This window comes from Onychostruthus taczanowskii, unplaced genomic scaffold (assembly GCF_017590055.1).
Source record: "Onychostruthus taczanowskii isolate IOZ18803 unplaced genomic scaffold, ASM1759005v1 scaffold14, whole genome shotgun sequence".
Lineage (NCBI taxonomy): Eukaryota > Metazoa > Chordata > Aves > Passeriformes > Passeridae > Onychostruthus > Onychostruthus taczanowskii.
In genome coordinates, this window is record NW_024498573.1 from 2,079,238 (window position 1) to 2,101,028 (window position 21,791).

A 21,791-nucleotide genomic window follows, 5' to 3' on the forward strand; every position below is an offset into this window, starting at 1 on the left:
GGAAGGTGGTTTGGTCTGGGATGCTCTAGCCTTGCTCCTCAAGAGAGGGGGACATCTCTGAAAGACCCCCTTGTTGGTGTGGTTTAGGGTTATTTGAGCTTCCCAAAAAGAGCAGGAGAGAGGAGTGGAAGAGCCTTTAATCCGTGGGTTAAGGAGGCACCTTTCAGCTCCTGCAGCTGCAGAAGGTTTAAAAATGATGTGAAATTCTTTGGGAAGGAAGGCCTGAGCTTTGGCTGCATGGAGATCCTGCTGAAATCAGTGGTGGAGAGGATTTTGGCCAGAGAACTGGCACTGCCATCACCTGTGTGAGCAAACTCACTTGTGGGTGAGTGGGCTCCTCTTGCAGGAGGGAGGAGAGGCACAGGAGGGACTCAGAGACTCCAGTTCCTTTTCCAGTGGAGCTGCAGGTCGTCCCTCCTCAGGAGCTGATGGTGTCCCAGTGGACACTGAGGCTGGTGGTAGGATGCAGGTGGGAAGCTCTGGTGTTGTTGGTGGCTCCTGGTTTTGATCTGTTCTCATGGGCTGAGTGCTCTCCTGTGGGATTCACAGGGTTTTAACCTGTTAAAACATTTGGACAGCATTTTCTGCTCAATCTCTGACTGCTCTCTGCCCAAGCAGGACATTGGGATGGGCATTTTAAACTCCCATGAGCCATTTGCAAGCACGGCTTGGCTCTGTTCTGAAGTGCTGGGGACAAGAGAAGGGGAGGCCTCTCTAGGGAAGAAAATTTCTGGTGCATAACTCAGTTCAATGAGGGTAAAATTCAATTTAAGGATGCTGCCTGTTAGAGAAGCAGGAGTTCTCCACTGAGAAGGAAGAGTTTGGATAACACCCAAGGCAGAGCCTGCTCTGGCAGGGCAGGATGTGCTGTTCTTTCCCACCAGGGAAAGGTGTTTGCTCTCAGTAACCTTACACTGGGTTGATGCCTCGTGCCAGACATGTTCAGAGATTCATCTCACTGTCTTGCATTTCCTGGCAGCAGAAACAGAATTTGGTTGAGCAGCTGTCAGCCCAACTCCTTCTATACCTTGAGGAAATCCCTGGTGGTTCATTGGGTCTTGGGCCAGGCCTGCTTTGAGATTTTTGAGAACAAGGCACAAAAAATACTCCATCAATCCAGATGTCCCTGAGGAAGGGTCATCCAACAGCTGCTAACAAACAAAAATCACGAGGATTGTCCAAAAAGCAATTTCCCAATTGCTAGAGAGGGGGTGAACTGCTCTTGAGTAGTGTTGGAAAGAGCTCTGAGGGTTTGGAAATGGGATTTGAGCAAACACTGGGATGCAGAGTGGGTTAAAGTGCTGCTCCTGTGGTGACCACGAGACCCAGAGGACATTTGGAGTTTCGAGGAGGGCCCGGTGTGTGTGAGCACTGGAAATAAAACCTGCTTTCTTTGCTTAGCTTTTTTCCCCAGCATTTGTAATCCCACCTGGCTGAGCCTGAGGCGTGGGCTCTGCACAGCTTGCAGGGGGTGGATTATCCCCAGACTTTGGGGCTCTGCCTTGGCCACTGATCTAGGTTTGTCTAAAAGCAGTCATCCCATCAATCCCCTGACTGTGGGAGCGTTTCTGTTCTCTCTGCCTCTCACAGTTGCACAGAAAGCACAGATGGAGAGCCATGGGTTGGTGCAGGCGAGCCTGGAACTGCCTCCAGAGTTTATATTTGGGTGGAGCTGCCCAAAGAGGCTGGCAGAGACCTCAAATGCCCCTTTGTCAGGTTGATTTTAGCTGCTTTCTTGTGTGCCCACGTCCCTTTTGCTGTGCTGAGGAATGTCCCTGCAGTGGCAGGGAGACCCCAGACTGCAGAGTTTGGTCTGAGGAGAGGCAGTGAAAACACAGCAGCCACAGGGGAGCTGTCTGAAACCCCTCTGGTGGATGGTATTTCCATGTGATTGTTTTCCACATTCTGGAAGAATCCCTGGAGAAATGAGAGGGTTTGCAAAGAATTCAGCAGAGCCTTCAGTGAGAGCAGGAGGAAGGTCCATCCCCTTGCAGCACTGATCATCCCAAACCCCTCAGGGCTGGGAGAAGAGCTGTCCTGAGAGCTCTGGGTCTGAGCCACACAGGCAGAGCAGGAAGGGACTTTATCCAAAGAATGACATTTCTGGGAGATGCATTGGACAAAGGCTGGAGTGTACAACAGCCTTCAAACTCAAATACCTGTGCCCCTAACTCAGTGCTGAGCTCTTTGTGTCCCTCTGGCAGCACCAATGGCCAAGATCTGTCACTTTTGGCACTTGCAAAGTGAAAAAAGGAAAGGAAAGGAAAGGAAAGGAAAGGAAAGGAAAGGAAAGGAAAGGAAAGGAAAGGAAAGGAAAGGAAAGGAAAGGAAAGGAAAGGAAAGGAAAGGAAAGGAAAGGAAAAAGTCACAAGCAACCCCATATCTGTGAGATCTCCTGCTGGGTTTGTACATCTCAACCCTTGGGTCAAGGCCAAGTTTCTGGCCAAACAAAACCTGCGAGGATTTTTGGGCTGGCTGAGGGTGAGGTCACTGCTCTGAGCAGCCCTGGGGTGGGCTCTGGGATGTGCTGAGTGCCTCTCCTGCATCCAGGGCAAGCATCACTTCTGCAAGCCCAGCCCCAGGCCTCAGTGGTCCCTTGACTCGATGGATTCCCCTTCTCTAGGCCACATTTGTGTCACTGTCCCAGCTGAGGATGCCTGCAAACCCCCTCCTCCCCTCCCCAGCTCAGAGCTTTGGTGCTGTCTCCCACCTCCCTGGGCAGCTTTACACTGGTGCTATTTTGAGGAGCCAGGTCTGGCCGTGCTCAGGATGCTGTGCTCGCTCCAGGGTGTGTTTTTGTGGCTGGGGATGATTAGGCCAGGTGAAATGCTCCCAAAATTAACGCCCACCTCTTCCTCCAAGCTCGGTTTACCACTTCTCTTGCTGGTTTAATGGGTACATTGGAGGATCCAGAATTGGCTGCTGAAACTCCAAATAGCCTCAGAGGCACGGGTGTAATTACAGGAGGGAGGCAGAAAGGGGAGTACTTATCTCTTCCTGCAGTTGTTATTCTTCTCTCAGGGGCTGGGTAGATCCTCAGATCCCTTTAAGCACAAACCTTTAATTGAGCTGCTAGAAGAGATAGTCCCAGCATCCACCATTCACTTTGGAGGGTTATTTTTAACTCTGTCTGCTGCCCCACCTTTGGGTTTTGGTGTGGAGGAAGCTTTCCTGAGCAGGAGCAGAGCCTCTGCACTTGGCCAGCTCACCTGGAGCTCTGCAGAGTGCTGTTTATGGCCACAGACAATTTCCTTCTCTTCCTTTAAATAGCACTGCCCTGCAGACACGTGGTTCATTTAAATCTTGGTTGTGGTCTGACGTTCTCAGAAGCAGCTGGGAGAGGTTGTGACCTTGTGAACAGGAGAACTTCTCCAGGAGGCAGCAGAACATCCTGAGAGTCCTGAGGACCTGCTAGATCTTGTCCTTCAGGATGAGGATGGAACCTTGGCACACACCTTTCCTCTCAATCCCTCCTCTTATCTCTCAATTTGTCTTTACAAATTCTACTTTTTAACAACCTGGAACATTTGAAACACCCCTTCCTGACTTTTCCTGGTCTCTGCACCAGGTGTGGCAAGTAAATACAGGGAATAAAGTAGACAATGAGAGTTCACATTAGCCCAGTAATCCTTGTAGATGGCTCCTGATAGCCAAGGCCTCCCATCCTTTTCTTCCTGTTGAGGAGTCCAAATCTCTGGGGCATTAGAGATCAATTCAAAAGATCAATTAAAAAATACTCTAATGACCTCAAGTAGCCCCTGTGACCTCAAGTAACCCCAATCAGGGCCTCAAATGACCTCAAATAACCCCTGGATCAATTAAAAAATACTCCAGTGACCTCTAGTAATCCCAAACGAACTAAAACAACACCTCTCAGGGATTCCAGTGACCTCAAGGAACCCCAAATGACCCCAAGGAACCCCAAATGACCTCAAGTCACCCGTACCAGGGCCTCCCATGACCTCACACACACATTCTCCAATAGCATTTGAATAAAATGCACCTGCTCATCTTTCCCCCTTAGCAAAAGAACATTTGAACAATTGTTCCCCGTTTGGCATAAAATTCAGCTCAGAAGAGAAGTTCCTGTGTCTGCTAGGAAACACAATTCTGGGTCCAGCAGGGGCTCCAGGTACAGCAGCAGATCCTGACACCCCGAACAATCCCTTTCTAAAGTTTTGGTTTTTTTCACAAATGGCACAATCATTCCTTCCCTGTCACTGTCCTGGTGGCCTCCCCCTTCCCTTTGCTCCTGGGGCTCACTGCACTTCATCCCATCAGGGGCTGTAAAAACTGTGCCATGATCCTTGCCTGTTCCTTTACCTTTTCTTATCCCAGTGCAGGGGAATCCTGGAGAAGGATTTTTTTTTTTGAGAGTTTTTTTGCTTCTGGGAGGTTTTTGGAGGCAGAGAGGGAGGTGCAGTGGTGCTCTGAGTGCCCCGTGCCTGGTTCATGGGGGGGTGTGAGCAGGGAATGCCCAGCTGGACACGGGGCACTGGCAGTGTCCTGCCAAGCCCTGGTGCTCCATGGGCTCCCTGGAAAGTGGGAAAGGGGAGCTGTGCTCTGTGTGGGGGACACTCAGTTTGTGGGGTGGTGGCAGATGTGGTGGGGGGTTGTGCCTCAGGCTGCCCGGGGGATCCAGAGCTCTGCCCTGGAGGAGAACGTGCTGCGAAGCACAAACCGGGCACCGGGCTGGCCCCGCTCCCCTGCGGTGACAGCGGGGCTGGCAGTGTCCCTCCCGGTGTCCCGAGGGTCCGGGATGTGTGGAGCATCCCCGTGTCCCGGCCCTATTGCAGTGCTCCCGGTGTCCCGGTGATCCTGCAGTGCTCCCGGTGATCCTGCAGTGCTACCGGCGATCCTGCAGTGCTCCCGGTGATCCTGCAGTGCTCCCGGTGTCCCGGTGATCCTGCAGTGCTCCCGGTGTCCTAATTATCCCACTGTGCTCCCATTGATCCTGCAGTGCTCCCGGTGATCCTACAGTGCTCCTGGTGATCCTACAGTGCTCCCGGTGTGCCAGTTATCCCATGGTTATCTCATGTCCCGGTTATCTCACAGTTCTCCCAATGTCCCAGTTATCCCATGTTTGTCCTGTTTGTCTCGCAGTTCTCCCCGTGTCCCAGTTATCCCATGGTTCTCCCGCTATCCCGGTTATCCCACAGTTGGTTCCGGTGATCCAGAAGTTCTCCCGGTGTCCCAGTGATCCCACAATGCTCCCAGTGTCCCGGTGATCCAGAAGTTCTCCCAGTGTCCCGGTTATCCCACAGTGCTCCCGGTGTCTCGGTTATCCCATGGTTATCCCGGTGTCCCGGTTATCCCATGGTTATTCCGGTGTCCCGGTTGTCCCGCGGTTCTCCCGGTGTCCCGGTTATCCCGCAGTTCTCCCAGTGTCCCGATTATCCCACAGTGCTCCCGGTGTCCCGGTTATCCCATGGTTATCCCGGTGTCCCGGTTGTCCCGCGGTTCTCCCGGTGTCCCGGTTATCCCGCAGTTGTCCCGGTTGTCCCGCGTTATCCCGGCTTGTCCCGCAGTGCCACCTGCCGCCGGTCCAGCTCCGTTCCCCGGCAGCTCCCGGCTCTCCTCTTGGCCACCGGAGCGCTTCCTTCCCGCTGGGTTCTGCCCCCTCTGCCCCTCCTCGGGGTGTTTTTTTCCACTTTTTTTTTGCCAGGAGAGCGGGATGTGCAGCTGGGCAGGGAGCAGAGCAGACAGAGGGGCTGAGCACAGCGGGGCTGGGAGGATGCTGCCCCATCCCACAGACACTCAGGGGATGCTGCCCCATCCCACAGACACTCAGGGGATGCTGCCCCATCCCACAGACACCTCAGGGGATGCTGCCCCATCCCACAGACACCTCAGGGGATGTTGCCCGGTCCCACAAACACCTCCAGGGGATCTGCCCTGTCCTACAAACCCCTCCCAGCGGGGTCTGGGGGCTCCTCAGCCCAGCAGAACCCACTGCAGGCTCTGTGTTTTGGGGCAGCCGATGTGCACAGGAGGGTCCCCAAAACCCCAGGCAGTCCAGGCTGCTGTGAGCTCCTGTGCTGGTGGTGGCTGGTGGAGGTTGCTTGGATGGCTCTGGTGGGCAGCAGCAGGTCTCACCTGGCTGTCCCCACCTCACCTGGCTGCTGGTTTGATCTCTGTCCCCCTCACTCTGCCCAAACCTCTGGCTCACCCCTGTCACGCTGGGGTCCCCGGGGTGTCCCGGAGTTGCTGGGTGGCGGTGGCCGTGCCCTGGGGGCAGTGCTGACCTGGCACACGGGTCGGTTTTGTCCCCCTCCCTGTGCAGGAGCTGACTGTGCCTCGGCTGAGCCCCTGGTGCTGGAGCAGTATGTCGTGGTGGCCGACTACCAGAAGCAGGAGAGCTCGGAGATCAGCCTGTGCGTGGGCCAGGTGGTGGATATCATTGAGAAGAACGAATCAGGTACAGGGAGCCGGGCTCTGCACAGGGTTCTGGGGCTGCACAGGAGCAGCACAGGGCTGGCAGTGTTCTCTTAAGCAGAGCAGCCCCCTGGCATGCCACGGGCATGGTGAGCTGAGGTGGGGTGTGCAGGAGGCAGCTCTGGTCTGTGAGTGTGGACGAGGCTGCAGGGCTCTCTCAGGGCTGATTTCCCCCCGTGCCGAGCGCCTGGCATCATCCCCCTTCGTCACTCTCTGCTGCTTGGTGCTTCAAAACTTGGCTGATGTGTCCTGAGGACAAAAGCCATCCCTGGGCTTGGCAGGCTGGGTTTAGTGAGTGACAGAGGGGGACATTCTCGTGGTGGCCATGAAAGCCCCCTTGGTGCATTCCCAGTTCCTGTGGGCAGCAGCCGAGCTCTTCGCTTGCTTCAAAACTTGAACTCGCTCTTAACCTCTGCAAAGGGACTGAGCCTTGTCATGGACCCAGCTTGTGGAGAATGTATTCCCTGAAGCTTACAGGAGTTGCTTGTTGGGGGGAGTTAAATGAAAATAGATTTTAACAGCTCTGGAGAGCTGGTTGCCAGAGGATCAGTTGCACCAGCAGCTCTGTTTGAGTACGAGAGAAATAAAAGCAACCCTGGAGCAAATGAAACGATTAGCTCAGCCAGCTCAAAAGCTGTGGAAAATCATTTATTTATCAAAGGTCAGCCTGCTTGTCCCTCCCATGCAGGTAGCTGATTCCCTCCCTGACAATCTGGTTGTCTTTCTAAATGGCTCACTGGGAGAGTTCTGAGGGTAATACTCAGTCTTTATTTTTCCCCCCTAAAGACACAAATTGTGCTTTTAATAACGAGCAGCAAGCATTGGTTTTGATTGGACACACAGGGGGGCCCAGAATTGCTTGTGGCCTCTCTGGAGCTGGCTGGGCTTCCACTGGGAGAGCTGATGCTTTAAATCCTGCATTTGCTCGTGGCTTTTCAGTTCTGCTGTTTCCACAAATGTGGAGAAGGCGAGCGCAGCAGGACTCAGCTATCGATTCACACGCAGGATATTCATCTCTGCTAATTATCCTGGGCTTGCTGACCCACACTGGGGGAAAATGAACCATGAAGGGGCAGAAAAAACCGAAAGCAAATGCAGTGGCTGGAGCCATTCAGCTCTCAGAGCCTCTCCTGGTTTTCCTGGGGAGGGAATTGTACTTTTAGATGTTGCTCAGCTGCAGTTCTCCTGTGCTTGGCTCTGTTGCTTTGGAGTCACCTCTGCTTCCCTTAGAGATGCAAGAAAGGGGTCACAGCCCCCCAGGCACGTGGTTTGGAGGGAGGGAGGGAGTTTTTGGCTGGTGCGAGCCCTTGGCTGAGCCTCCTGCTGTTTTCTCCTCAGGCTGGTGGTTCGTGAGCACGTTGGAGGAGCAGGGCTGGGTGCCAGCCACCTGCCTGGAGGCCCAGGATGGAGTCCAGGATGAGTTCTCAATGCAGCCTGATGAAGGTAAGAAGCTGCTGGAGGCATCTGCCCCAGCTTCCTCTACTGGAGGCACTGCATCACCTCCCTGAGGGGGGCAGGGCACGAGCCTGGGGGAGACAAAACCCAGGAACAAACCTGGGAAAAGAGAAAAATCCCCTGGACTGGTTCTGCCTGCCCAGTGCTGCAGCAGGACTGGGGCAGCTGGACACTGCTGGTGAATCCACTGGCCTTTCTGCTCCTCCACAGAGGTGCCACCTCCCAGGAATGCTCACCCCAGTGCCTCCTTTCAGCCCAGGGAGCTGTTTTACCTGCCCTGGAGGAGGAGCAAAGCCCAGGTCCTTGGACAATGCATGTGCAGAGAACAAAGAGCACACAGTGTGGGGAAGGCAAGGTTCCAGCCTGTCCTTGGAGCAAATCCCAAGTGCCCCTGGATAACACACTCTTCCCAGTGCCTCCGTGTGCCCAAGGCAGAGCAGTAGCTGGCTCAGCCCCTGCTCTGGGCAGCTGGAGATGGAGGGGGGCTCAGCCTGGGGGGGGCTCCAGGTGAGCAGAGTCTCTGTACCACTCTCTGTGCCAGCCCTGTCTCCTCCTGGACCTGAAGTGCCACCTCCTTACGTCCTCTCTTGTCCTTCTCCTGCTTCCCCACCGTGCTGTTCCCAGTGCCGTGGAGATACTGGTCCCTGCCCAGGCACCTTGGCCGCCGTCGGACTCTTGGGGACTTGTACACCACTGGATGGGGTCAAGGTGGACCACACAGAGACTTTCTTGGCTGCCCCTGTGTTGTGCTTGGAGCTTTTTGTGCATGTTGGTTTGCTGTGCATGTGTCAGCCCTCAGAGCGTGCCACCCCTGCTCCTCAGCCTTCCCTCCTGTGCACATCCCTCTCCTCTCTCAGCTCTTCCTTCTCACGTCTTGGTTTGGGCTCAGAAACTGCAGCTCCTGCTTTCCCCCAGCACACAGGTGCAGAATTCTTGCAGCTGCTGCCTTAGTTCCTGCAGTAACCTGGGCTGGTGCCTCAAGGTGGGGTCAGGAGGAGAAGGTCCTGCTGGATGTGACAGGACATTCCCTGCTTGGTCTCCTCTGCATGAAAGGGGTGGGAAATCAGACCCTTCCAGGGCCATGCCACTCCCAGAAGACAAATCCAGGAAACCTGCATGGTGTGGATGTAGGGATGTCCAGAGGGGTGAATTTTGGAGGCAGATTTTTCCTCAAATGGCCTTCACCATGTTGGAAAGGCACTGCTTAAGCACAGGCACTTATTTCCCTGTGTTTCTTCCAGAGAGGAAGCTGAGGGAGAGGGGAGGATGGATGGACCCATTTGTCTGACATGGCTGCATGGCTTTTAGGATGTTTCTCCTTCTTCCTGAAGGGAAGAACATCCATATTCCTGCTTAAACTCCCTTGTTCTGGTGGACAGGACATCAGGCTTCCCACATGGCTTTGACCAGTGTCCTGGGGGTTAAATTGTGACGTTCCTGCAGATCTGCTGCTCTGGAGCAGTTTGAGTGCACCTCTGTGTGCATGGGGTTACCCCCTCATGCCTGTGGGATTTCTGTCCTCTTACAGAGGACAGTTCCTCTTTAAAAACTCTGAGAATGAAATTTGAGCTGAAGTGGATGCATGGAAGAGCTTCTGTGATGAGTTGTGAAAAGTCTTTAAGGGAGAGGAGAAACTGTTTTAGAGAACTTCTTGGGCCAGAGCAGCTCACCAAAATTTACATTTCCAAATACATTTCACTGTCATTTCCCTTTGAATGGTCATGTATCTCTGTGTTTGCACCTAAATTACAAGAATTATCATTTGTATCAAGAAGTTCATAGCCATTTGTCAGCTGAGGCGAGGTTTCCATCAAACAGCTCCTCAGTGAAGCTGCTCTTTCTTTCCAACAGAGGAGAAGTACACGGTGATTTATCCCTACACTGCAAGAGACCAGGATGAGATGAACCTGGACAGAGGGGCCGTGGTGGTGGTGATCCAGAAGAACCTGGAGGGCTGGTGGAAAATCAGGTACTGTCCCAGGCACTGCAGCTGGGGCTGTGGGGTACCAGCCCCAAGGCAAGTCTGTGAGCTGGGGAGGGCAGAGTTCCAGAACTCTTTCCTCTCCATCCTGACAGATTTGATGTTCAAGCACAGTTTTGGTTGAAAATCTTTGAACTGCCCAGCTTTCCTGTGCTGGGAGGTGGCTGTGTCCTCCTGCAGTGCCAAGGTGTGAGAGTGGGGTGTGTTTAGTGGGGTGTCACATCCTGCTGATGGGAAAACCCAGGAATGTCCCAGGGCAGGCTGCATCCCCTGGCTCTCTTGGAGGCTCCTGCAGGGAATGGCCAGGTCTGGGCCAGCTCTGCTGAGTGCAGGGTGTGCTGAGCCAAAGGCTCCAGCCCATCCTCAGCTGGGGCTTGTTTTGTGCTGGAAGCTCATTTTCTCTTCTCTGTGGTTGAGCAAACGGCCGGGCTTGCTCAGGGTGGGAGCACACGCTGCAATTTTCATAACCTCACACTGAACCTGTGCTCCTGGCAGCAGCACAGCCCCAGAAACACATCCACTGACGTTTGAGGCACAGGAGAGCTGCCACAGGAGCTCCAAAGGCAATTACAGGCTCAGTAGCTGGTGCCATCTGAACGAGGTGGCTGCAGCCCAGCCAGGAGAGAGGGTCTGGCATGGCAGGGGCACATGGATGTGGTTTTTCAATCAGGTCACGGGGCTGGTTTCTCTCCTAAATGGATTTAGAGTAGGGAAGGGATCCAGGCTGCCAGCAGGGAGAGGGCTTGTGCTCTCTCCAAAGACCAGGTACATCAATCCCAGCAGCAGCCCTCTTGTTTTTCCCTCTGCTTTCCCTGCCAGAGCTCTTCACTCCTGAACTGGTGCCATTGCTGAGGTGAAAACACACATTCACAGCATTCCCAGCATTCCCAGCCTTTGGCTCTGGCTGGGGCCAGCTGCTGTGGGAGCATTAGCCATGAGGGGGCTCTGCTGGTGCCATGGAGAACCTGGCGAGCTCCTGTTGCCCAGAGCTGGCAGTGCCTTCAGCCAAGGTGTGTGCTGAGCTCTGGGCTCAGGTCCCTGGCGTGTCCCAGGGGCTCTGTGCAGTGACCCTGCTGTCCTTGCCCCCACAGGTACCAGGGCCAGGAGGGCTGGGCCCCTGCCTCCTACCTCAGGAAGGGGAATGGAGATGTGTTCCCACCAAAGCTGGGCTCGGGCTCCTCGGCTCATTCCAGTGCCCTGGATCTGGATGGCATCTCCAGGCAGCAGCTGCTGGCCAGCAGGGACAAGGACGGGCTGGGGGGACAGAGGGACAGCAGGCTGGAGAGCCGGCCCCTGCCCAGCGCCGACATCCGCCGCAGTGAGTGCTGGGCAGGGCAGGTGGGCTCCAAACACAGCCTTGGGTGGGCTCCAAACACAGCCTTGGGTGGGCTCAAACACAGCCTTAAGTGGGCTCCAAACAGAGCCTCAGGTGGGCTCCAAACACAGCCTTGAGTGGGCTCCAAACACAGCCTTGGGTGGGCTCAAACATGACTTCAGGTGGGCTCCAAACACAGCCTCAGGTGGGCTCAAACACAGCCTTGAGCGTGCTCCAAACACAGCCTTGGGTGGGCTCAAACACAGCCTTGAGTGGGCTCAAACACAGCCTCAGGTGGGCTCCAAACACGGCCTCAGGTGGGCTCAAACACAGCCTTAAGTGAGCTCCAAACATGGCTTCAGGTGGGCTCCAAACACAGCCTTGGGTGGGCTCAAACACAGCCTTGAGTGGGCTCAAACAGAGCCTCAGGTGGGCTGAAACAGAGCCTCAGGTGGGCTGAAACACAGCCTTGAGTGGGCTCAAACACAGCCTCAGGTGGGCTCCAAACAGAGTCTTCCCCACAGATTTTGAGCACAATAAGAGGTTGTGAGCTGACAGAGCCTGGCAGGGCCTGTGGGTTCTGCAGTGGGGTCAGGGGGGATCATGGCACATGCAGGGGGCACAGGGACAGCGCTGCCCAGGGACCTGCTGAGGGTCAGCACATGGGATGGGGATCCCCTCCCAGGCTGGGGATCCCCCCCCAGGCTCCAGGGTCAGCTGGAGATGTTCTCCTCTCAGAAAGTGGGGCACCTAAAGGGAGCCTGCCAGAAAGATTGAGATGATGTTTTAGAGGACAAGGGAGAAGGGCTTCACACTGACAGAGAGTGAGTTTAGAGGGATATTGGGAAGGAATTGTTCCCTGTGAGGGTGGGCAGGCCCTAGCACAGAGTGCCCAGAGCAGCTGTGGCTGCCCCTGGATCCCTGGCAGTGCCCAAGGCCAGGTTGGACAGGGCTTGGAGACACCTGGGATAATGAAAGGAAATGACAGGAGGTGGAATGAGATGGGCTTTGAGGTCTTTTCAAATTCCATGATTCTGGGATTCTGTGATCATAACTCCTCTACAGTCCAGGTCCTCTGGGTCAGTCCTGCAATGCCAAAGTAATTTCACATGGTCACCTCAGCTGCATTTCCCAGGAGAACCTGAAAGCTGAGATACCCTTGAGACCTGGGGGACCTGTGCCTCTCAGGGTTCTGGGCTGATGGGTTCTGGGCTGATGGGTTCTGGGATGATGGATTCTGGGCTGATGGGCTCCTCCTTCAGGTTCTTTTCCCTGGGACAGGTTTAGTCCTTGCCTTTCTGTTCTGTCTCTCACTTGTCTTTTCTAAACACATGCTCAAAAGCCAGAAACTCAACAGCATCTGGAATTCTTCCTCCACAGAATCACCAAAGATGAGGCAGAGGCCACCTCCTCGCCGAGACCTCACCATAGTAAGTGCCAGCTGGTGTGGGAGGGCAGCAGTGGCACAGGGGGAGGGAGGGGAGCACTGCAAGGAGCTCTGATCGCTGGTTGGGATCTTGTCCCCGTGCCTGGATGTGGTGTCACACCTGCTCTACAAACACTGATGGCTTTTCTGTTTTCCTGTCCCAGCCCCGTGGCCTGAACCTGCCTAAGCCTCCTGTGCCCCCTCAAGTGGAAGAGGAATATTACACCATTGCTGACTTCCAGACCACCATCCCTGATGGCATCAGCTTCCAGGCAGGAATGAAAGTAGAGGTGAGACTGGCACCTTCCCTTCACACACTGCCACTTCAGGGCAGTGCTCCTGGCTCTCACTGCCCTGGCACCTCTCAGGCAGGAGCTCCCCTTCCAGGCCAGGGGGATCTGCTCCCCATGGTGCCCTGGGTGCAAACCAGGCATGGCTTTGTCTCTGTTAACACTCCAGACTCTGAGAGTGGCATAAAAACCTGTAGGAGCTCAAGAGACTCTGGCCCCACACCGTTCTTGGTGGCCTCCTGTCCCCCAGGTGTGAGTGCTCTGTTTGAGCCACACCACAAATGGCACTGGAGATGGGAGTTTTTCCTCTTAGTTAGGCCAGGTGTAAAGTTAAAAACCCTTCCAAAATTCTTGGCACAGCCTCTTTGCTGGCAGAACCCCTCCTGCGGATGGGATTTTGCTTTCTCCGTGTGCGGATGTGATTTAAGCCTCTCTAAGAGGATTTTTCCTTCAGGGCTGCCCCACTCAGCCCCTGCCAGGCCCCAATCCTGCTCCTGGAGCTGCAGACAGGCTGGGCAGTGTGGGATCCACACGGGATCGCTGCTGCTGCTTCATTGCTCCAACAGTGCCACGCTGTGGCCACCGCCAGCTGCCGGCACCCCGCTCCGGGAGGGACAGAGACAGCTCAGCAGCCCTTCCTCAGCCCTCTTCCTTCCCTGGCAGCCAGGACCAGGTGTCCCTCTCCTTAGGATGCCGTTCCTGGCATTCCATGGCTTTTGGCTGGAGCAGCAGAAGGCCATGTGTCACCCTGCCATCATTTCCCAGACCCCTGAGCGCAGGGTGGCTGTCTGAGGTCTCCTTTCCCCCTGGCAGGTTATTGAGAAGAACCTGAGTGGCTGGTGGTACATCCAGATAGAGGAGAAGGAGGGCTGGGCCCCTGCCACCTTCATTGATAAGTACAAGAAAACCAGCAACGCCTCCAGGCCCAATTTCCTGGCTCCCCTTCCCAACGAGATGGCGCAGCTGCGGCTCGGTGACACCGATGGCAGTGCCAGCGAGGAGGTGACAGGGCCCTGCCGACCCCTGCCAGAGGCTCCTCCCAACGGCATGGACTGCACTGGGAGGTGGGGCAAGGACTGGAAGGGGAAGGAGGCTCCTGACAGCGGGGACCTGTCCTTTGCTGGGGGCTACGAGGAGATCTCGGACCGCGACACGGAGGAGAAGCCCAGCCTCCCACCCAGGAAGGAATCCATCATCAAATCAGAAGGAGAGTTACTAGAGAGGCAGAGGCCTCCCCCCAAGCCCCCAGGCATGATTTTGCCCATGATCCCACCCAAGCAGTCAGCAGCCCCAAAGGACAGCAAGAAGCCAGAGCTCAAAGGGGAGAAGGGCAAACTCTTCCAGCTGAAAAACGAAATGGGGCTGGAATGTGGACACAAGGTGTCGGCCAAGGAGGTGAAGAAGCCAAATCTCCGGCCCATTGTCAAGCCAACCAAGCCAAAAGCTGAGCCTGTGGAGGACAAACCTGAGCCCATCACCCAGAACCCATTCTTGAAGTCAAGACCTCAGATCAGGCCAAAACCTGCCGCGTCCCCCCGGACTGAGCCACCCCCAGCCGACGACAAACTGGACATTTGCAGCCTGCGGAGCAAGCTGAGACCTGCCAAGTGCCCAGAGAAGCCCTCGGAGCAGGACCCTGCTTCTGGGGAAAGCTCCTTCAGCAATGCCGTGATCTCCTCGGAGCCTTGCGGGCGGTTTCCGGAGCGGCCGGGCACGGAGAGCAAAGCCCTGCCCAAGCTGGACATTGCCCCCAAAGAGGCACTGCCCAAATCTCCCCTGGGCCCAGCAAGCCCCCCCTGTGCCAGGGACGCCCCTCCGCAGCGCCCTGTGGTGCCACCTCGCAGGCCACCCCCTCCCAAGAAGATGGGGGCTCCGGCCTCCGTCCCCGCCGAGCCCAGGGCCCCGGCACGGGAAGCTCCCGAGCTCAGGCCCTCAGCAATGCCAGGGAGGCCCATGCTGGTTCCTCCCAAAGCCAAGCCCTTCCTCTCTGCCTGCATGCAAGACGAAGCCAAAGCCAGAAGCAGCATAAACCCAAAGGTCATCTCCAAGGCCGTGGAAAGAGGGGAGGCCAAGGAGAGGCCCTCGGCCCCCGGCTCCGGGCCGGACATCTCCAGGGAAGCTCTCTACGTGGCAGTGGCGGATTTTGAAGGTGACGAGGAGACCAACAGCTTCAGAGAAGGGACTTTGTTTGAAGTTCGTGAGAAGAACAGCAGTGGCTGGTGGTTCTGCAGGGTCCTGGCTGGGGGGCCGTGCTGGGAGGGCTGGATCCCTTCCAATTACCTGAGGAAGAAGCCATAGCTGCTCCTCGGCCTGCATGGCTGGAGACTCCCTGGTCTCTCACCTGAGTATTTAATGAGCAGATTAATTTATAGTTTTCTGTAAGGCTGGCTTTAAAAGAAAAGATAATAATTGGAGATCCCACTCCTCCCAGCTGGAGCCCCTTGGCAGCAGCTGGAGGAAGCAGCTCAGCCTCCCCTCCTCATCCCTGTGCTCCCTGTACCCACCCTCCTCCTCACATTCCCCAAAGGACTTGGCTCCCGTGGTTCTCTGTGCTGGGGAGATGGACCTGGAGTGACATTTTGCCACCTCTGTGGTGAACTGGAAAGAAATCCAGCAGCAGCCAGGTGGAATGGTACCAACGCAGGAAATCACAGTAGGATTTGCCTTTCCCTGAAGCTCAGGGTCACAGCCAAGAGTTGCAGGTCATGTTGCTTAGTCCAGTGGCGTAGCAGAGCCACAAGGAATGTGGCAAAAAGGAGGAAATGATTGCTGAGAACAGGTTCCTGTAGCTCTGTCTCTGGTTAAGGGCTGTGCCATGCTCCCTCTGCACAGGGATCATCCCTTGGTCCTTCCCTGCTCAATTATGACAAGTGTTAACTTCAACATCCTCCTGGTAGGAAAAAATAGGGAAAAATACACCTTCATTTAACAGGTCCTGCTGTGCTGCTCCAGAACAGCTCTCAGGCTTCTCCCCTGCAGTACTGCAACCAAACATCAGAGGGGTTTTGCTTCCGGAGCTGAGGAATTCTATGCAAGGCACAGAGGACCAGAACGACCCCAAAAACCCTGGAAAAGGGATGCTTTGCTCTCGTCCCCACACAGACTGCCCTGCCTGTTGGACTAGGAGGGGACCACCCCTTGCCAGGACCCACCGAGCTCCCCGGGCTGGCGGGCAGCAGCCGGGAGCTGGGTCCTTCCCTCGGTGCTGATATTATCAAGTGCAATCCAGAATGTGGGAGCTCAGCTCCTCATCACCACCAGTTCTGAGGTGTGTCTGGTGCTCAGGGGCTGCCTGCCTTGTTTGTCACCCCACCTGCCTGTCCTCCAGGTACTTGCATTTCACCCTGTGGGCCAGGTTGGCTTGGAGGGGCTTCTGGGCAAGCAGATCCTGGGGTTTTTCCATGCTGACATTCCTGCCTCGCCCTCAGTGCTGCTTATCCCAGCAGGAGGATGAGCTGTTGTTCCCCAGTGCTGTTTTCTTCCTTTCTGTCCTTGGCTATTTGCAGCTTCAGGGCCACATTTCTCTCCAGAAGAGCTTTAAACCCGGATGTCTGTGGTTTTCACAGAGTTACAGAATGGTTGGGGCTGGAAGGGACTTCTGGAGTTCATCCAGTCCAGCATCCCTGCCAAGGCAGGGGCAGGTTTGGTGTTGACCAAGCTCTGTTGCCTTCTCTGGTCTAATTGCAAGCGTGAGCAATGCAGCCACATTGTTTTGCTGCTGAAAATAATGACAGTTTTCCCTCTAATTTGAGGCTGCCTGAATTGAAGGAGCATTCTCCACTCCCCCAGATGCTCACTTCCTTCTCTGTCCATATTTTCCACTCTGGGAATGTGAAGATCCCTCTGTCTGCATACAGAATAAAACAGTGGTCCCAGGATCATTATGGGAGGGCCATGGGGCAGTTTGATCTGATAGAGAAATCCTGACTATCCTCATATCCAGAAGCCCCAAAATTCATTTTTAGCCATGGGAATTCACGCACCCCGGTGTGTGGCTGATTGCTCTCCCTCCCACCTGCGGTTTTCTCCGGTGGCACATCAGCCCCTGATGGGGCTGACTCACCTGAGCTGGCAAAAAGCACCGCATTTGCAAGCCAGTGCAATAACAAAGCTGCTTGCTGGCACATCGGGAGGTGTTGATGTGCTCCCGGGAGAGCTGCAGGGAGGGTTGGGACAGCGCTGCCTTCGCTCTGCCTGGCTCCACTTCAATCCCTTCTGCTTTGGAAAGGAGTGGGGACAGGGTGAGTTAAAGCAGAGCTGCTCCACGGCCAAATCCAGCTCCCACAGTATGTGGGAAGGGCTGGACCTGCATCCCTGCTCTTGACACAGGGTGGAAGGGCTGGGTGTCCTTTTCCCAGGCACCGTGTCCTTGCTCTGCCTTTGCTGAATGGCCTTTTCATCTCAGCTCTGTCTCAGAGACCTCCGCGCCCTGGCTGTCCTCAGAGAGGGCTGTGCTATTTGTGTGGTCTCGCCTCTGAAGGAGGGCTGTCCCCTCTCCCCTCCCAGCCTTGAGCCTCGCAACTGGTCGTGCTCCATTCTCCTGACACAAGTACTGTATTTGGCTCGCTGAGCGCGGGGCAGGATCGCTCCCTTCTTCCCAAAGAGCTTCCAAGAGGGAATGCCCCGCTGGGATCCCCCTCAGGAGGTGCCCACACCTGCAGCCTTACCCCTTTCCCACTCTCCTGGCTGCCAAGGGGCCGTGGGCTGCCCGAGCTGTGGGGAAGATGCCAGGAGCCACTGGGCTGGCAGGGCTTTGTCCCCCCTCTGATTTGTGCCCCCGGTCCTGCAGCCACCTGTGCCCCAAGCCAGGCTGCCTCTCCTCCCTGTACCTACCTCGTGAGGAGGAGGAGGGTGGCCAAAAGCACCCCAAAGTCGGGGGCAGCCCCCCACCAGCCACAGCCCAGCCTCCCAGAGCAGCCCTGAGATCAGGGGCTGTGCCAAGGGGGGCACTGCCATGGCTTGGGGGCCAGGAGCTGGGATTTGGGGACATCCTGGGTGGGCATCAGCCCTGCAGTGCCCAGCTCCTGCCAGGCTCCCAAAGCCCATTTGTTTGTCCATGTGTCTCTATATTATATAATGTGTACAAATCTCCATACTGTGGGTGGGTGGGGGGCAGCAGAAGGTAGATGTAGCTGTGTCCATGCCCTGTCTATACCTTCACCTTTAAGGGATGGATTTTTTTTTTTTTTCTTTGCTGGGTTTGGGGTTTTTTTCTTTTTTTTTTTTTTTTTTAAAGAAACAAAAATAAACTGCTTGACTGGTTTCAAGCACCCTGGTGAACCCATGTGTATGACTGGTGGAATTGTGGGGTGCTGCTCTTGTGTCCAGGGCTGCTTTGGGGTCTGTCTGTCCATCCATCCTGGCAGCTGTGGCAGGAAGGCTCATGGGGAGCCTGACAGCTCCTTGTGTCTTCCTTGGTGCCCAGACTTTATATCCCACCAAATGGGGCAGTGGAGTGTGGAAGTTTTTACTGTGGGCTCAAACCAGCAAAGTTCAGTGATTTTGGGGAAGTGCAGAGAGAGAAGGAGGCATTGCCAGTGCTGAGGGGCTTTGGGGGTTCTGAGTGGCCAGGGATCAGTTCTGGGGGTAAACTGAGGCAGCAGAGTGTCTAAAAAGGCATCTTGGCATAAATTGTCAGCTCCTTCAGCACCCAGAGTGAATGAGGGGTTTGTGTGAACACTCAGCTCTGGCAGGGCAGAGTTGTGGATGAATTTTTGCACTCAACATGAAGAGAAAAAGAAAAGGGAAAAGGGAAGAGGAAAAGGGGAAGAAAACGGGAAAGGAAACAGGCAAAGGGAAAAGAAAAGACAAAAATAAAAGGAAACAGGAAAAGGAAAGAAGAAAGGGGAAAGGGAAGGGGGAAGGGAAAAGGAAGAGGGAAAAGGAAAAGGGGAAGGAAACAGGAAAAAGGAGAAAAGGGAAAAAAAAAGAAAATGAAGATCAGCCCTCCTGCTGTGTCTGCATCACCCCTGGCTGCCTCAGCCCCAGCAGGGCACAGGAGGGGGCCAGGCTGGAGACTGAGTAAGAAATTTGGGGCTCTTTGTGAGGGTCACCAAACCCCTCCATCTCTGTAGCCCTGCAATACACCCTTGTCCCCCAAAACTCCAAGGATTTGCAGGGTTAAATGAGCCAGCAAAGCCTCCCAGCCCACCGAGGGAGTGAGCAGCCCCTGGGCAGTGACTCCCAGGAGCAAAGCAAAGCTCAGGAAAGGTTTGTAAAGCATCTTTTTTTTATTATTTTGGAAGCCTCTGCCCCTCTGGATCAGCATTTCCTCACTTTGCAAATCAAGGCTGTCTCACCCCTCAGCTCAGACTCTTTGAAGCACTCCAGAGCAATCCGTACAAGCCAAAGGTTTATTTGTTTCATAAACAAGTCAAAATTATATTCATGGAAAACAGGTAAATGGACAAAAGGAAAACACACAGCACTGAACACTATAGAGCACTGACATGTAGAGGTGCAGCTCCCTCCCTCGTGCGATGCCCTCCCTCCCCAGGCCCCCCAAAATTTTGCTTGAAAAGTCTAATACAGAGGTCCAAAATCTGATTCAGCTTCAACAAGATACTACAGGTCACAGTATTGAATCATAAAGGTAACGACAAGAGAGGAACTGCCTCAGAAAGGGGGAGAGGTAAAAGAGTTCCCCCATCTCTTTCCTGTCTTCCTTTTTCTCCTTTTTTCCTTAAATTTTCAAACAAAGGTTAAGGAGGAGAGGAGGGGAAAATCCATGGAAATAAACACTTTTTCACTCATATATATACATATATATATATATATATGTATGTATGTACATATATATATATATATATATATATATATATAAAAGCAGGATTCTCAGTGAACACAAAATTCTATAAAACTACCATTGATCTGTGTTGGTTTTCTCCCCCCATCTTTTTTTTTATTTTTCTTTTTAAAAGTTGCTTTAAAAAGGATAAAAAGTGCACAGACACCCTTATAAGGCACAAACAGATCTTCTGTACAAATCATATATCATTGGACTGTTTAAAAAAAATAGCAATACGAATACTAACAATGAAATCTGTAAGAGGCTACCTTTTCCTGGAAATATTTTTTTATTCTTTTTTTTTTTTTTTGAGGCCTATTTTGGAAAATTCCTGTTGCTCTTGGATAGGCAGGGCCACAGGTCCACTGCTCTCCCATCCCACCTGGTTCCTTGCTGGCCTCACTGGGTGCTGCCCCTTCTTGCAAACTGGTTTTGGCTGCTACAGCAAAAATTCAGCCTCTGCAAAGTGTCCTGAACAGCTCCTGGGGTGGATTCGGTGTTTCTCCTTGCTGGCTTAAAAATACAAAACAGAGCTACACCAAAAAATCCCCCCTCCCCAGGCTGCACCTACCCTGCTGATGGAGGCCCTGAGGTGGCACCGAGCAAAGGGGCTCTGCCCCCTGTGAGCAGTCACCAAAAGGCACCCCTGGAGCTGGGACAGCACCCCTGGCATGGCCCAGACCTGCTCCAGGCTGGGCATTCCCACAGCTTTCCTTGAATTCCTCCCAAGGGAAAGGCTTCCTATGGCTGGCAGTGCCCAGCCTCGCTGTGCCCTTGGTGCTGTGCCCACTGCTGGACCTGGATCTGCCAGCATGGGGCTGGGACATCTGCAAAGCCTCTGGTCCCTGGGGTGGAGGACAGCTGGGAGCTCCAGAAAAGCTCCAGAGGCAGGGAATGTGCCCTGGCTCCTCCGTGGGGAAAGGTGGGAGTGAAAGGTGCAGTGGCTCTGTGGGGCTGGGACATCCCTGGGAGTGCAAAGCCTCTGGTCCCTGGGGCGGAGGACAGCTGGGAGCTCCAGAAAAGCTCCAGAGGCAGGGAATGTGCCCTGGCTCCTCCGTGGGGAAAGGTGGGAGTGAAAGGTGCAGTGGCTCTGCTGAGGGCGGTGGCACAGCCAGTGGCACCAAAAAGGTCTCCAAAAAGGGCTCTGCAAAGCTGTTGGGCCCTCGTGCAGGGCCATGGCTGAGAGGTCACAGCACTGATACACTCAATAAAAACGTTCATCGGCTCTCCAAGGAAAAAACAAAAGGTTTCTGGGTGCCCTGTGAGAACAGCCCGCTGCAGGATGAGGATGAGCTGCTCCCTGGGTGTGCCCTCACCAATGGCAGCGTGGCACAGGGCTGGCACAGGGTTGGCACAGGGCTGCCACAGGCCAGTAGCCAAACCCAGCTCTCCTGGCACAGCCAAGCCCTCACCTGGGCAGCAGCACCAAGCACCCAGAGCCTTGGAGGAGAGAGGGAATAACCAGACATCCCTCAGGCTCCCTCTGTGCCCAGAAGCTCTAAAATGTACAGGAGTTATTATTCAATTTCTCCCGTCTTCCAGACTAAAATGTGGTAATTGCACCTTTCTGAAAAAGCTGTTCTTATGCACTTGGTAGCACACGGTCACCGAGCTGCAGGGACACAGCTCCTCTCATCCTCCCATTTCCATCTTTTTTCCCTCTTTATGAGCCTGAAGCAGCTGGAAACTGGCCAGGCTGGGGCTGAAGGACAGGATAGGGGCTGTGCTTTGCACAAAGGATGGAGACTGGAGGGCAGCTCCTGCTGGAGCAGCAGGGAGGAGAATGCTGAGCTCCTCACACCAGCCCCAGTGCTGAACAATCAGGTGCTGCCTGCAGCTGACATTACACCCAAAACCCATTTACCTTTTAATTCCCACCATCTAATTCAGCCTCAGAGCTTTTTCTTTCCTCCTCAGTAAAGCCAAGTGAGATAGTCCCTGTTTTTCTCAACAAGGTCTCGGGTAGAGTTGAGACCCAGCGTGCAGGCAGCTGGGAGCTGTGCTGGGAAATCTGCAAAGGCTGGAGAAAGAACAGGTAAAATCAGCATACACAGTCCCCAGAAATAAAGGTGAGCCTGATGGGACTGGGTCAGAAATTAATT

At 54.5% G+C, this 21,791-nt stretch overlaps 1 protein-coding gene across 1 annotated transcript in view; it reads left to right on the plus strand.

Moving 5' to 3' along the window:
- Positions 1-18,077, plus strand: part of SH3PXD2B (SH3 and PX domains 2B) — a 66,121-nt gene extending 48,044 nt beyond the window's left edge. Inside the window, exons 7-13 of the mRNA XM_041398017.1 lie at positions 6,284-6,418; positions 7,774-7,878; positions 9,742-9,859; positions 10,963-11,189; positions 12,567-12,616; positions 12,777-12,902; positions 13,716-18,077. Coding sequence (XP_041253951.1) covers positions 6,284-6,418; positions 7,774-7,878; positions 9,742-9,859; positions 10,963-11,189; positions 12,567-12,616; positions 12,777-12,902; positions 13,716-15,200 — 2,246 coding nt within the window. The 3' untranslated portion in view covers positions 15,201-18,077. The remainder of the gene's footprint in view (positions 1-6,283; positions 6,419-7,773; positions 7,879-9,741; positions 9,860-10,962; positions 11,190-12,566; positions 12,617-12,776; positions 12,903-13,715) is intronic.
- The last annotated feature ends 3,714 nt before the right edge of the window (positions 18,078-21,791 follow it).